At 39.9% G+C, this 16,485-nt stretch overlaps 1 protein-coding gene across 4 annotated transcripts in view; it reads left to right on the forward strand.

The window, feature by feature from the left end:
• Positions 1–16,485, forward strand: part of KLHL29 (kelch like family member 29) — a 331,742-nt gene that overhangs the window by 190,007 nt on the left and 125,250 nt on the right. For all 4 annotated transcript variants that reach the window (XM_031552616.1, XM_019613317.2, XM_010707983.3 and 1 more), the window contains 2 exons: positions 1,195–1,336; positions 2,087–2,629. In XM_031552616.1, coding sequence (XP_031408476.1) covers positions 1,195–1,336; positions 2,087–2,629 — 685 coding nt within the window. The remainder of the gene's footprint in view (positions 1–1,194; positions 1,337–2,086; positions 2,630–16,485) is intronic.

Here is a 16,485-nt window from a genome sequence, read left to right on the forward strand (position 1 = left end):
GGAGAGTTGGAGCTGGGATTTAAAGGGGTGAGGATTGACAGATGAACTTGGGAAAGGCGTTGTAGGTGTTTTGCAGAGGGCAGAAATGGGTCCATTAATGAATTTTTTTCATGGAGTGATTGAAGTATTGATGATGAGGGAAAAAAGTCAGTGGTGTTGACAGAGATTTCATTGGTATAGTGTGACCCAGGGTGTTTATGGAGCCTCTATACCTCCGTCTCAGAGCTAAATTACTTCCCAGATGTAAGGCAAACAAGCGATCACTCAGACTGGTCTCCTATTCTTTATGGCTTCATGGCCTCAATACTCATTCAGCAATAGGCAGCTGGTTCCGCTTTCTTGGTTTAGAAGTTCCGACACCAGTAAAAACAAACAAAAAAACTTTTAATCTTCTAGCAATGAAATACACTGCCAAGTTAAATAAATGAGACCTGTTAGAGCCCCCTCATTTTCTACAGACCTTTTCTCAGCAAAGGCATGATTATTTGAGAAGAACTCCTGAAACCACAGGAGTTCTGGCTGAGCATTTCAATCCACGTAATCGTTTCTTTATCTACAAATCTCTTTCAGATCACATCTCCCTTGATGATTAGTCAGCCCCAGTCCTTCCCCTACTTTACAGTTATTTTAACATCTCTGAAGAACTGCCAGCATAGCCACTTTAGCAGCCAATGGTTGTTATGCTGCTTTTTTTTTTTATTGACATTCAATTTTAGGGGTTGACAGACAGTAAATACTAAGACTTCTCTTTACTGTTCTACAGTAATTTGTCCTACAGCTGTAAACAAGTCGCTCTTTTCCTGCCTTCTGCTAAGCAAAACTCACCATTTTTGAAAAAGACTGAGCAAACAGAAGATTGTCCCATTTTATGTTAGCTATGGCTGTCTGAATGGATATTAGCATAAATCTTTTTTATTTATTTTCAAGGCTAAAGAAACCCTTACTTCTGAAAATGCTAGTTTTTGTATCTTTTTTTTAATGGTGGCTCAGTTGAATTTCCAGAAATAATTTTGACAAATACATTCTTTTATCCGTATAGACATGCCATGTAAGCCTAGAGTAAAATGATATTTATAGACTTAAAAATATCCTCTTGGACTGTAACAAACAAACAAGCTACAAGATATTCAGAATGGTAATTATTCCAAATATTCTTACCATTTTTATTCTCTATTTTCTTCCTCTCTTTGGTAGACACCTTGCATTTCCAAGACTGAAAATCAGCCTCAAGGACTTGCAACTAGCGTTAGGTGGGGACAGACACCCATCAATCAGTCTACACCTTGGGACACTGATGAGCCACCATCTAAACAGATGAGGGAGAATGAAAACCCAGGTATGTTTGTAATCTTATTTGTAATTCTACAAGGGAAAATCATTCAAAGCAAATTCAATGCACTATCTCCATTTACCTCTGTAAATTAGACTTCATTGTGAGCCCTTTCTGTATTCTTCAGCAGGGTTTTTCTCTCATTGTAAAGACCTCTCAAGTTTCTTATATGCTGAGACTAATATAAACGTATTAAGATGCCTGCAAGTTCATTAAAGTGTTTTTTTCCCCCTCCTTCTCTGCCTTCACTGGAGGAAAAGGCACTCTGTAATACTTTAAGACCTCTTTTATGTCCAGAACTACCTGAAACGATTTCCAGCTTCCAGACATATATCATACATTGTGCTACTTTGCCAGACGCCTAATTACAATCTCTTTGTAGTGGCTGGAGCACCATTATTATACACACAGAGTGTTTGTCAGGGAGCCATGAAAGCACGGTGGGGAAAGAGGTTAATTTTCTTGGAAGCATGTGCTTAAGCTGCATAAAGCGCAAAACACATAAAACCGTAAACACGCTGCATGTCACCTGATGAGTATTTTAACAATTGCACTCACATCACTGTAGCAATTTTATGCACTTACTGGGTTGGAATAGCTCCAGATATTGAGCCACTTTAGATACTGTAAAGGATAAGAGCGTGGCTCAGTGGTGACTTGCACAAACGCGGTGGTACAGCGGGAGGCCCGGGGTGGTTTTGTACCTGTCCCCCAGTGCCAGCCCACTGCCATTGCCCACCTTCCTTCGTGCCACAGGTGCAGCTCCCTGGGTCACCACGGTGGCAGCCGGCAGCCAGCCCGCCCTCATCACACACTCCTACGGGATGACACAGCCGCCCACCTTCAGCCCGGCCGCAAACGTCCAGGCCCCCGTCATCGGCGTCACACCTTCCCTCCCTCCGCACGTCACTCCCCAGCTCCCACTGATGCCAGCCCACTACCAGCTCCAGCCGCAGCCCTCCCAGCCCCTCAGCAACATGGTGGTCAACCTCCAGAGCCAGCCCTTGTACACCAACAGCCAGCCCCTCAGCATGTCCTCCATGAGCGGCGTGGGTCCGGTAGCCCACCCGAGCCCCGGGGTGGTGGGAAATGGCCACCTGGCCTGCCCCATGCTGCCGCCGCCGCCTCCAGCCCTGCCCTCTGCCGCTTTGCCCAGCAACGCACCCGCCACCAATGGGCAGGTGGCCGCCCCAATGCCCCCCAACGCGGCGGCAGGGCCGGACAACACGAACGGGGTGCAGATGCTGCGGACGATCGGCGTGGGGAAGTACGAGTTCACAGACCCCTGGCACCCCAAAGGTAAGGTGGGCCGAGTCGGCCCTGCGGGGCGCGAGGGCACGGAGGGTGGCGGGCTCAGGATAGCAGCCGCATAGACCTCCCCGCTGCCCTCCTTGGGTCTGCCGGCCCGGCTCTGGCATCTGTCCCATGGCTTTTCTTTAATGCATAGCTTTGATGAATTAATGACGGTGAAAAACGGTGCTTTAGAAAGGCGAGGACGAACTGCGGGTGTCTTTTGTAGGCAAAAACAGCTTTCAAGGCCCATCACATAAGCTGGTGCACCCAGTCTCGAGGCGCATTAGGCAGCCATCATCCCTCTCCTTTAACAGTGCCTGTGTTTACGTCAGACCGCTGTCCCCTTGGCCTCAATTGTGTGTTAGTCACACCGCTGGGCTTCTTCAGCCATTGCCTTCTTCCTCCCTCCAGTAAGAGCCCAAACCAAGTGCAGGCAAACCTATTGACTGACACTGAGCAACCCAAAGCATTCAGCGTAAGGGTAAAACTCATCATTACCAGCTTCATTGGGCTCAAATGCTACAAAAAAAAACGTGAATTGTCATGAGCATTCTTGAAAGGTTGACCTTTTCAGATAAGTGCTTTTCTAAATGAGGCACGTTGTTGGGTCACGGTGGAGTGTTATTTCCGAGTGTCTTACCCTAGACACTTTAAAAATTACTCTCTGTGCACTCCGTTTCTAATTTCGTTCGTGGAGTTTGCCCTGCCCGCCCCCTACCCCCAAAAAATCATGACTGTGTCACATGTGACAGTAAAGTAAAATGTAGCTTACCAAAATATAAATGCAGGCCTATCACCAAAATCAATTAAATTGATTTCAAAAAAGCCACCCCAAAGGCTTCATTAAGTCTGTGATATTTTATGTATACATTTGTATTCAGACCCAATCCATGGGTAAATTATTTACTTGCCACAAGCTATTAAGATCTGTTGTGTAGCTCTGTATTAAAGACAAGGAATCTCTATTAAAAATGATTACTCCAATAACTCTTCCTGCTCATTACTTAAATTATACTTTGGTATGTGCAAATCCATACCGAATGTCTCTTGAAAAGGAGCTAAGGTTAAAAGCTCAGAGTACTTTTCTCAAGTGAAATATTTGGACCGCTTGTAAGGTTGTAACTTTGAGCCCCAAACACCTGCAAGGTGATGATCTTCTGAATTTTTCTTCTCTTTAAGATCTAGATGGGCTTTAAGTGGTGCAAGTGCAGGCAGGTAATCAAAAAATCACTAAAAGCTGCTTTTTAAGAGTTTTGCTAATTCTTTCCCTTTAAAAGAAATCAAAATCCACAAAAGCAATTTGTCAGCTTAGGTTTATAAGTTACAGACCTTTGATTTTGTAGAAGGAGAAAGGGCAGAGATTTATACTCCAGCCCCAGTAGAATGAGCTGCTGGATGTCTCTTTTCTCCGTGGAAGCTATTTGTCTTCTGAAGGCATCATCTCCGCTTTTCTTAGCCACCTATCCCAATTTACTGCACTAGGTACTCGGATACATGATCAAATTAGCACAATTTAAAGGATTACTTGGTGTCATCAGAGACGTGCAAATATACAATACGGGGAAAAACACATAAGCTTAAACCACTTTCACTGTGGTAATTTGATCACGTACCTCGAGCCCTAGTGACGCTAACCTAGTGAGACAAATGAGCATGTCAGTGACTGCACACTTGAGGTGAGGAATAGTCTTAAACGCCTTGCGTACTTTGGGCCAGTAGCATTAGCTGTTATTTACGCTTCCTACATCAATTAACCTTCAGCGTATCTCTGGCTAGCAGGTGAAGTAAACTTCAGTTCAGAGTCTGAGTAAAAAGGTTGTAAAATATTGAATCGGTCTTTTAATATTTGATTTGCAAAGTCTTAATCAGCATTCTTGCTTGAAGTGCTGTAAACCGTAGTCTGGTCTAATTGTCCAAATACTTGGGAAATGGAGCTTTGCTTGACAGTGTAAGAGGCAGCAGTCAGCCAACGAGGTGTTCATTAAGGTGAGGAAGAGTTATAAGAATATGCTGGGCACATCAGACCTAGCCCTGGTCTTACGTTTGGAAACTTTTGTGCCTAGGAGAAGCTCATAAGAATATTGAAGCAAGCAATATTTCTAAGCCATGACAAGTGCTGACTTATTAGCCATGCTTTAGCTTATAAATTGCAGGCTAGACAGCTGTTTTCCCAGGGATTTATGACCATCATCTTTTGAGTTATTCCTGGTAGAAGTTAAAAAACAAACATAAGGTAATGAGCACATATAAATAAACGTCTCATAAACAGGACTTAGTTTAAAAAATAAAAGTCATCTTTTCCTAAGTCCTGAAAGGGCTTGATTCCAAACCTATAATTATTCTTGTCAAAGCTAGTGTCAGAGAAGATGCAAGTTAGACTTGGTTTCTTTTTGAATGGTCTTAGGATACGGAGATAATCAGGAAAGGGAAGACACCCAGGTGTCTAACCATAGCTTGAAACCCTGCTAAGATAAGATTTTTAGTATAAACTCTATAGATTTAAAGGTGACGTAATTTTCTTTCTTTTGTTGTTGTTGTTGTTTAAATTTCTGCCTTTAGGGGTTTCAGTCTCTAAAGCTCCACTGATTTCACAGTCTTACATGATAGACAGCTTTCTCTCCAGGAAGAAATGGATACTATAAGACAGTGCTGAGCTGTTCAAATATAGAAGTTCAAACTAATTCTCTGCTAGTTTCATTTAAATATTCTCTGTCTTTCTTGGGGAGTCTTGGCCACTGATGTAATATGAGCCACTGCTAATGGCCCTAAGGTCTTTCTCATTATGCTGAGATACTCAGTATTATTTTTTAACTTGACAGTCCAGTTTTGGACAGGTTTGAATAATTACCCAACTATCCCTTAAGTGAAAGAGCAGCACTTTCTGGTTAATATGATAGAATTCTTTGTATTTTTAGACTTTATCTGGGAACCGATATGAAACTTCATGTATTATTTCCCATCATTGTATTTGTTGGGGCCGTATTATGCTGTATTCAATCAGAATGAGGTTTCTTATTTGGCTGTTTCTAAATAAAAGTAAATTAATAAGTTGCCAAAAGTTAAAGGCATGGCCAGTATGGTGTCTTATTTGCAATAGGTCAAGAGATCTCACTTACATGACTGAGAATCATTTATGTGACTTTGCAAATAGGGTATTTTGATATCAATAATCATGATATAAGACAGATTTGCCATTCTCTTCACTCTATCAGAGCTAATTCTCACCTAATTCCATTGAAAGTACAGACAAGAAAATATTTGCATGGATTAGAGCATCTTCTTCATCTGGATGGGTGATATTCTACAATGAGATTCTTTATTGCCTCTATAATATGTTGAATATGAATGTTTAGCTACACAGTCCATTTATTTAGTGGATTTATATAACAGACGCATTATAGGAGACATAAATAATGTTTCAAAGTAATTATTGCTTTTAACAGTGTGTATAGCTGCCTCGTGAAATGCATGGGATCTCTTACTATACACATTTAAGAGTGGTTTTGAGATATCTCAGCCTTGGATTGTAATTGTCTCTTTGAAGATATTCCTTTGTGAAGATATTTAGTGAAGATCCACTGTAGTTAACATAGCCAAAATTTTATGTGATTTCTTTAGAAAACAGAGTTGTAAAGAATATTCAAACATAATTTCAGTAACTTAAGGCTGCATGATGTGCCAGCATTAGTTGTCACTTGCACAAGATGCCTGCAGGGCAAAGTGAGAAAGGTTCTGTCCATTCAGCTTCCAACACGAGGTACCCCATGTCATGGTGCAGTAACAAAGAGCATCTATCTACCTGCCAGTCCAGTTGAGTCAACATGGGGAAAAATTAATGTGTGATAAAGGGCTAGAAGAGATTGGTTCTTCTGCAGAAATAAATGAGTAGCTGAGATTTAGTCCTTGACTTTTTCATGAGGCAGTATGATTCTTTATTTCCAAGACTTGTAGTAAATCCAAACTTCAACCTCTAGTGGATAGCCCAGCTGTATGTGAGATATAAATGGTCTAGTTTGAACTCTAAGATCTATTATATGTTCAAAAAGATACTTTCTTCATAAATTCAGTATACCTTGAAGCATGAGTGAAAACAAAACAACAACAACAAAAAATAAAAAAAGAGAAAAACAGGTTTTTATTGCAGTACATTCTCCTGCAGTGTAAAATTAGCCATGGGCATTGAGAGTTTTAATTTGTGGATGTTCGTGGATAACACTGATATTTGTTTCCATGATATTTTTTCTTCTATAATTTTTTTTATTTTCAGTCCTTAACTGTTGGGAAACAAAATCAGATTCTAATTAGCGTTCATACTGTAATGACTGTAGAAACATAACGGTATCAAAAATAAAATTGGAATGTTAATTCTTGTAACGGTAATTTCTTAACACTTCCTTTTCAAGCATCACTAAATATCATGAACTAAATGATAACAAAACTACAAACGAATACTGTTGCATCATGACTTATTGATTGCACTTTTCACACTTGACTTTATTGCTTTGGAATTCTCATTAGTCCTCAGACAATATTTGCTTTCCTTAACAGTGGATAGTAACAATGCAGACGACAACATTTTGTCAATAACTATCAACTATTTTTTCACAAAAGGTTGAATTTTCAAAAAGAACTTCAGCTTGTCCAGCAGTTCTGTGGGTGTGCATAGCAAAGTAGCGTTTGGAATTCTAATAACATTAATTAGAGAATACGTTGTGATAAATACTTTAGAAAGTCTGGTTTCAGTTCTTAGCTTTGCAGTAGAACACACGGTCTGTGTAACCTTAGGAAAATCTGCCCCATTTTTGTATCCATATATATAGATAGATAAATAGTTAGCTTAGATACAGTTAAATACATAAAACCACATGAGCTACTCCAAAATTAATGTCTCCTATTTTATTATGTTGGCCCACAACATCAGAGGCAGATATTGGTAGTATGACACTAGAGGTTGAACCTTCCCACCAATATTCTATTCAATGGAACAACAACAGAGGAGCAGACTGACAAAATGGCGTCTGAGATGGAAGTGCATATGAAGCATAAGTGTGGAATTGAATTCCTCCATGAGGAAAAAATGCCACCTGTTGACATTCATTGACACTTGCTGAATATTTACGGAGACCAAACATGGATTTTAACTCTGTGAGGTGACGAGTGGTGCATTAGTGCTGTTGTGTGCTTTGTATCTGTTACAGTCTCCATGGAAATATATAGGAGGCATTACTTTCAGAACAACATACATCTGTGCACAAGTATATACGTATATATATATATATATACATGTAGTTGTGGGCAAAAAAGTCTACAATAGAAATAGTAGTGCATTTTATGTCTTATTTCTTGTAGATCAGTTAGGTTATCGTGGAAGTCTGTCAACGTGGTACTTCTAGCTGGGTTTTCCTCAGGGCAGTCTCAATTTTCTGGGGCAGCCTGAAGATTATCAAGATACAAATCATTACTGATCATTCGTAGGCTCAATTTGCTGTGAATGATTGTTCACAGAATCACACAGTCATAGCAGGGCAGAGATGGAAGGGGGATCTGGGTCCGTCTGGTCTAACTCTCTCCTCAAAGTCACCCAGAGCAGGGTGCCCAGCACCACAACCAGACAGCTTTTGGAGATCACCAATAAGGAGACCCCACAGCCTCTCTAAGCAACCTCTACCAGTGCTCTGTGACCCACACAGCACGGAAGAGTTTCCTTGTGTTCAGGGGAACATCTCGTGTCTTCTATGCACCCTCCCTTCAGGTATTTACTTGCATTGTTTATGTCACCCATGAGCCATCTCCTTTCTAGGCTTTTCTCTCTCAGCATTTCATAGAATCATAGAATGGCATAGGTTTGAAGGAACCCTTAAGATCATCAGGATCCAATCCCCCTGCCATGGGTACAGTTGCCATGCACCAGTTCAGGCTACCAAAGGGCCCCATCCAGCCTGGCCTTGAACGCTTCCGGGGATGGAGCATCCACATCTCTGAGCAGCAATGCCAGCACCTCACCACCCTCTCAGTAAAAAATTTCTTCCTAACATCTAACCTAAATCTCCCTTCTTTTACTTTAAAGCCATTCCCCCTTGTCCTGTCACTATCTGTCCATGTAAAAAGTCAGTCTCCCTCCCATTTATAAGCTCCCCTCGAGTACTGGAGGGCTGCTCCCAGTCTCCCCAGAGCCTTCTCTTCTCCAAACTAAACTAAGGAGAGATGTTTCAGGCCCTCTGATCATTTTCAGGGCCCTTCATAAGACACTCTTCAGTAGTCCATATCTCTCTTGTACTAGGGAGCTCAGAACTGGACACAGTAGTGGTGGTCTCACCAGTGCTGAGAGAAAGGAAGAATCAATTCTTTTTACCTGCTGACCTCGAATACTTGACCTGAAGCAGCCCAGGATATAGTTAGCCTTCTTTGTGACAAGGGCATATTGCTGGCTCATGTTTCAGAGTGTTCATCTGCAATAAAACTAGACAAACTACTTGAACAGGTCCTCTAAATTCAGCTTTTTTTCAAGATTAATTACAATTTCCCAGCATCAGAAAAAGAATTGCAAAGTTAGTGAGGGTATCTAAACCATCAGTTGAGTATGGCTGAAATGCATTCCACCTTTTTGTGTTTCAGATGGAGTATTTTCAGTAAGTTTTGCCCTGTCTTTTAATGCCACTGCTGGTCAGGTCATTACAGACAGAGATTTAGTGCACTGAAGAACCAAAGAGGATTTGTAATAGTCCTAGAACATTACCTTGCTAAATGCACAGCATAAAGGTCACTGAATTCTCTTTTGATTGACAGTTCTCAGTATGTGAGTGACATGAGACTTCCATGTTTCATCTGGAGCAGGAGCCTCTCACCACTACCAATTTGTTATAAGGGTTATTATTAAAATAAAAAAAAAAAGTATAAGGTTGATAAAATGCATTTGAACTGTCTGAAACTACTCTTAACATTCATCTGCTGCATTATGCTTATTTTGATACTTTTTTTTTTAATAAACACTAAATTTGCAACTTCTATTCATCTATTCTTGAAAGAACAGAGCTATTGTGGTTTTATTCTGTTAAGTGATTGTGTCATCAGTTGCAGAAACCTTTAGGTAATTAGACAATAATACATTTGAAGACATCTTGAAACTTTGCATATGGTTTCTTTGCAATAGAAATCTAATACATGGTTTGCTTAGAATGTGCGTTCTTAACAAATACAGTTTTGTCCCTGACAGTGACCACTAAATGCATTCCAAGTAGGTCTGAGAGGAAGCATAGCTGAGTTGTGTTGAACTACTGTTTCTCTCCCTTGCAAAACATTATACTCACAAAGTGCATTTTCTCAAGGTGTCAATATCTAGGCATTCTTTTAGGCACCGTTTTAGTGCAGAATACATGAGCAATTTTTTATGAGTATTAACCAAACAATTAATGAACCAAAATAATCTGTGACATAGTTAAAGTGATCCCCTTCTTTCATTCCCCATCCATCCATCTATCCATTCAAATCCTGTTCCAAAAGCACTTGCTGAGAACTGGAACTGCATTTGGATGTTCTGAAAGTTATTCGCTGTACAACCTTCCAAAACACTTGTGGAATTTCTGTTCTCTCTTTGGAACCTCTTATGTTCATTTTCTGATTTCTCTGGCCTCATCTTCCCTTGATCCTCTATGTTGTTCAACCCTGACACATATTTGGATGCAACTCTCATCGCTTCTTTCAGGTTCACATCCCCTTTTCCTTTCATGTTGTCTTGGAGCCACGTCAGAGCCACATTTCCTGAATGTTCAGTGTTCTCCACAAGTCTGGCTTTTCTTCAAGCTTCCCATTAAGATTTCCTCCTTCTCACAGTGGATATTTCTACTTCTTTTGCTGTCATTAATTAAACAGTGGAAAGTCAAGTTACAGCTACCACAGAAAATCAGTAGAGGTGATGGGTTCTATGCTCCATCCAAACAGAAGAAGCTGGGTCCACCAGGAGCCAGACTGTGCATTTGTGTATACACTTATATGTTCTTCATACGGGCTATGCTGTGGGCTCCACAGCTCTCAAGACAAGTGAATTTATTAAATTGCAGATAGATTTTGGTTTCCCTACAAAAAAAGCATTTTCCTCGTAATTGGCTGTCCTCAGCAGAGCAGCAGCTGAACTCTGGATGAAGGATCATTTCTGTCTTGTTGCATTCTAAATAAAAATCATCCTGTCTCATGTTAGGTTAAGGAAAAGTCTGAGTAGATTTGCAAACTGCAAACACTTCCAAATAGCAACCTTTCTTACCCTTCTGTGGCTTGAGATTGCAGATGAGAAGTTCTGCTATTCCAGTGAGGCTGGGTTTGAGCTCCAGTCAATAATAATGACAACATGGGACTTGCATAACACTTTATATCTTCAAATTGCTTTACAAACATTTAATAATAATAAAAAAAAAACTCCAACTATTTATCATTAAATAATTGATCATATTTTGTAAGAAGAATGACAGAAGGACTACTGGTGAAATTAAGGGAAGAGTAGGCTTGCATGAATTACTCATAGGCAAAACTTCCAGAAACACAAGAAAAGGTGACAAAGTTTTGTAACAATCAGTTCTAAAAATTACAGCCTGCAATGTCTTACATGTTCACTGCTGTACTGGAAAAATTTTTGGACTGCTGACAAAATCAAGAGGTTCGAGATAAGGATTTGAGCAAGAGTATAGACAGCAGTATCTATATATACTGTATATACTGTAAATATCACAGGCTTATCATAGAATGGCCTGGGTTAAAAAGGACCACAAGGATCATCTAGTTTCAAACCTCCTGCTATTTGCAGGGTCACCATCCACCAGACCAGGCTGCCCAGAGCCACATCCAGCCTGGCCTTGAATGCCTCCAGGGATGGGGCATCCCTTCCCAGACATATACCTATTTATTCATACAACTAAGTCTGATGAATTTAGCTAGACAAGTTGCAGGATGCTTAGTTAAGTTATTCTTTTCAAAAGGAGCTCAAATGGAAATTGGAGGGTTTGCCTAGCACATATCTGCTTGGTGACAGTGCAACATCAAAAAAGAAGAACGTAGGATTAAAGAGAACATTAAGCTTTTTTTGTGATTCCTCTGATGTTTCAGAGGAAAACAAAACATGGTTTTGTCCATCCGCCTGCACACTGAAGTATTTGGGTGATGACAGGGAAGATGGTATGAAAGCACAAGATTGGCTAGAATAGAAGAGGTCTGAAATGAATCACGGGCTGACTCTCCTGTTGAGTTTGGCTGATATGTAGCAAATCCAAATCCAATATCAATCCCAGCTCCTCTGCATGACCTTTTGCTCATGAGTAAAGAACTGAATGTTTCTTTTCATTCCCAAGCTGAGGAGACTCTTTAAAACAAGGAGCATTTGGAACAAAACACCACCATCCTGTGGAAAACAGAAGAAGAAGCAGTGCCAGTAGCCTCCTCTTATGTGTAACCTAGGAAATAGGAAATTCTACTATTTTCCTTTTCCTGCATGCTGTGCAGACTTTGTTACAGATGTGAATTTTCTAGATGGCTGAATTTTCTGGGGTTTAGATGTTTTTCTGCTAGATATACTCCTATCATGGCCAAACTGCTTTATGCTGTTTTATGAGCAGTGCACTTCTTCGAAGGTCTTTTTATACTTCTGTAGGGTGGTTAGAGCTTTGAGTTGGAAACAACATTGAGCATTCGCACAGAAAAGCACATTGCAGGAACATTTCAGAGCTTGAGCTAAGTGGAGAGCAGATACCTCCAACATGAATCAGTTTAGTGATTGTAGTTTCAGACACATGCAGGTATTTATCCATCGACATATAGCACTGAAGATAAGAAATACCAAGAATATTCTTTCATTTGCATAAAGGTAGCTCATATTCCTTCAGCTCCAGAGTAATACAGTTCTACAAGTATTCTGCTTGCTAGAATGTTAAAGCAAATTTGACATCCTGTCCAAGGATCAGCTATTCAAGGACAGACAAATCTACTCGTAACGAGAAGTGGCGTACATTGCAAGAACAATCTGATAATGCCTTACGCCAGCAAGATTTTCTTCTCTGAGAACTTAAATCAGTTCCACAGCCCTTCCCTGGAAGTGCCACTAACACCTTTGGATAAGCCATCAACTACTTCACTTTTTTTTTCCTGTCAAAACTGCAGCATGGGCAAATTGTGCAAGTGAGTCTAGGTGTTATCTGTCAGAGGTGCTTTAATTTACTTGCAATGTGATAAAGTTTTGCTGAGAACACCACTTGGCTTTAAGTGTGAACTTAATCAAGAATTTTACCAAAGCCAAGAAGTGATTTTAGCATATATTTTTGCCCAGATTCTTGAATGATGCAGTGATAGATTCGATATTTCAGTAAGATCGGGTATTTTCTGAGACCGAATCTTCTTGTTTCTACTTTTTTTAAGAAAAAAGAACTGGAAATCTCAAAAATTGTTTGAGCAAAGCATTAGTAATAATTTATGCAACACAAATCCATGTAATTGTCTGAAAATAGCATCAAAATATATTTAGAAGACATATTCTAAAGACCAAAATATGTTTTAAGAGTTGAGAAAAGGAGCCTATTTGAAAAACAAATCTTATCATTTTAATAAGTTAGTGACATGGGTTGGTTCCTATCACAGTGAACTCACTGAAAGTGACATTGGAATTTTAAGATGGCTTTATGTGGCAGTGGGATGTAGCCATCATTAGGGCAGAGCTGTGACCACACTTTGTGTTTAGGACAGAAAAGTGGCAGACAAGTTACATGCAAATGAAATGAGAGGTAGTTTTAAGATATAAATTATAATTACCCAGTCTGGATATAGATTATAATTACATAGTCTGGAACTATGCCAAGGCACTGAAATTAATATTTTAAGTTTGGAGGGATGACAAATGAGATAGTGTTTGGTGAGGTTCATAGCTGTCTATCAGCCATGAACTCAGAACTAAAAGAGTTCAAGGAACCTACCTCACAAGGAAAACTGAAAAGATTTACTTAAAATCTTAAATACACAACAGAATTTGGAAAAAAAAAAAAAAAGAACCACAGTAATAAAGAAAACACACAATGATACTATTAAATGTTACTATGTGGTTAGTCAGTGAGGAAGAAGCATTGTTTATATTCAAAAACTGAAGTATTATTTTAAAGAGCCCCAACTGGCAGTTGAGTCTTTTAGGTAAGATTTCTTCTCTAGCTTCCTTGAATTTAGAAAGTAAGTGGTGTTACTCATTCACTTAACCATGGACAGTTAGAGCCATATTTATCTTAAGCCTGTAGTACTCCTTTAATTCTGGCAGGGCACAGCTTTTCCATGGGTGCTGGCTGGTTTTCAGCATTATGGCTGTCTCACAACATGCTGGACAGCACTCAAGACCAGTTTGTCAGCTACTGAACCCTACTCCCATGGCTGCCCAGCTCTGGTGACTGTCCTGACCTGATTTCCACGTATGTAGGAGCTTTGACACCTCACAAACCTGATTGCACATGAATTTAAATATCAAAACCTGAGCTCATCCTCAGTTTCAGCCAAAGGGTCAAGAGTCTCAGAAGACAGACACATCAGGGTGAACACTGCCTCACTGTCAGAAGTACAACATCACTAAGTACTCATGTGTTTTACTGCCTTTGTTTTAAGTAGGCATTGTGACACATTGGTTTAGAAGTTTTCTAAAATTAATGCATTTGCCTTTCATTAATAGTAGAACCTGTTGATCTAGGTGAGGTAAGCGAGCAGTCTAGTCCCCTTGTGGGATTAAGTTGGCCTTCCTCATCTACCCAAGGAAAGCCACTTCTGGAGATCCTACATCCTGTGTTTTACCTGTCATTGTTTTTTGTTAGCGTAGCTAAAGCTGAGTACATATTGCCAACAGCTTTTATTTAGTTCATTGAAGTGCTACTTAAACTGTTATCTCCCATAATTTCTCATGCTATCTTACACTGTTCAATATATGACAGTATACAGAGAGGTGAGAAGCCTACATATCTCATTCGGGAGACATCACTTGCAGTAGTGCAACGTCCTGCAAGATATTTGAGCTTGGTTTCTCAGTGACAACTTAGAAAAAAGAATGCCACGTACACTGCTTCCACCAGCTCTTGGTCTTTTCTCAAAGGTTTCCTCACTAATCCCCAGCTCATCACGGTCATCATCAGCCTGTGTAATGCACTCATCACATGCTCATTTTCAGCTTTTGATTTGGCCAGGCTGTCAGCTGGGGAGGGCTTTCTCTGGCAGAAGTCTCCAGGTACATGAACAAGTGAGCTTTAAGTGTTACTAATAAAAAATCCTTTAATCCACTTTAACAATGATAAATTGGAACTGAGAACTTCTCTTTACTTTACAGATACATTCAGTTCAGAATTTCACTTAAGTCAGGAAATCATCTTACAGGCAAGAGAGAAGTCTTAAACACCCTGATGTGGACAATGGGAATTAAAGGCCAAACGCTCAATGACTCTTACTGAGTATTGAAGCACCTTCTGATGACTGAAACGTCTGCTGACATGGCTAATTAATATCAAATTCACTGGTCATTGCCATTATTTTTATTCTTAATTCACTCTGGCAGTTCCCTTTAATTTTAATTATGCTCTCATCATAGCCTGTGCATGATGAAAGGAAATAGCTGAACTGCGCCACAATGATTTCATCTGAGCAAAGACCTGGCTAAAATATGCCTTTTTGAATTGAGATATATTGGCAACATTGTTTTGGTGGTTAGTAAATAGCACCTGACATCTGTATTATCATCCACCCACTAGCATTTATATTTGTTCTTATGCTGAGAAGCATAGCATGATCAGATGCAAAGAAAATTAAGACTTCTTCTTGCCTAAAAGCATGGGTTTTTCTCCCCACTCTCAGTGGTTTATGCCTCTTCCAGTCCCCGCAGATCTCTGTTTCAAATAGTGGCACTCAGATGTTTCCCACAGTGCAGCTCATTGCAGTGTTCTTCTGCACAAACTAACGTTCAGGCAGCAGAAGGGACCTTGAAGGGCTGTTCACCCTGCTTGAACCCTCACCTTATGTTCCCACCATCCCACCATCTTATGTTGCATCATCTTACATAACCTGATCAGGAGGTAACACATGTTCTTGTACCTCCTTTCCAAGTACCCATCCGTCATTTGCAAGCAAATGTGGGCTCATTGTTTCATGTCTAATTTTGAAAATCTAGCCCCAGCTGCTTTTTTTTTCTTCTTTTTGTGCATCAATATACTAACATCTGGCTTGTACTGGCTTGGCAGACAGTCTGTATCATTAAGTAGAACTAAGCTGCACATTGGTATGGACAGAGATGATCCTGCACCAATTTCCAAAAGGACAGTAGGGCTATTGGCAAATTAGATAGTTGGAGAAATTCTCCATCTCTCTTCTTTTTCTTGATGTATCAGGGAATAAAATTGAGGGGAAAGCAGAAAACAAACTAATGTGAATGTAATTCACAAATTTCAATCTTCTGTATATTATGGGTCATTACCCGTTAATTTGCTAAATGGCAGCTTTCTACGAAAGAAAAGTTTTGTTTAGCTGTATAATGATGACAGATGATGTAATTAGTATCATTCCCACATTGAAAATGATAAAAGCATTTCTTTTGTGTGTCACTGCTTTTAGACAGTATAATATCAAAAATGATAACAGTATGAAAATTGCGCCGACCGCTTTCATATTGTGCATATAGAATACCTCGGTGATATGATACAAGTAATGACAGGTACTTTGCCATGTATTCATTTTCTCCATTCTCTAGCCTTTATATTACAGTGAAATTAAAAAGCACAGCACTAAGCAAACCAGACGTGCCTGAATGCAGTCCCATCTTATGAGACTCTAAATGGCAAGAGTCCCTTTACTATTGCTGGTTATGATAATTAAGT

This window comes from Meleagris gallopavo, chromosome 2 (genome assembly GCF_000146605.3).
Source record: "Meleagris gallopavo isolate NT-WF06-2002-E0010 breed Aviagen turkey brand Nicholas breeding stock chromosome 2, Turkey_5.1, whole genome shotgun sequence".
Taxonomy (NCBI): domain Eukaryota; kingdom Metazoa; phylum Chordata; class Aves; order Galliformes; family Phasianidae; genus Meleagris; species Meleagris gallopavo.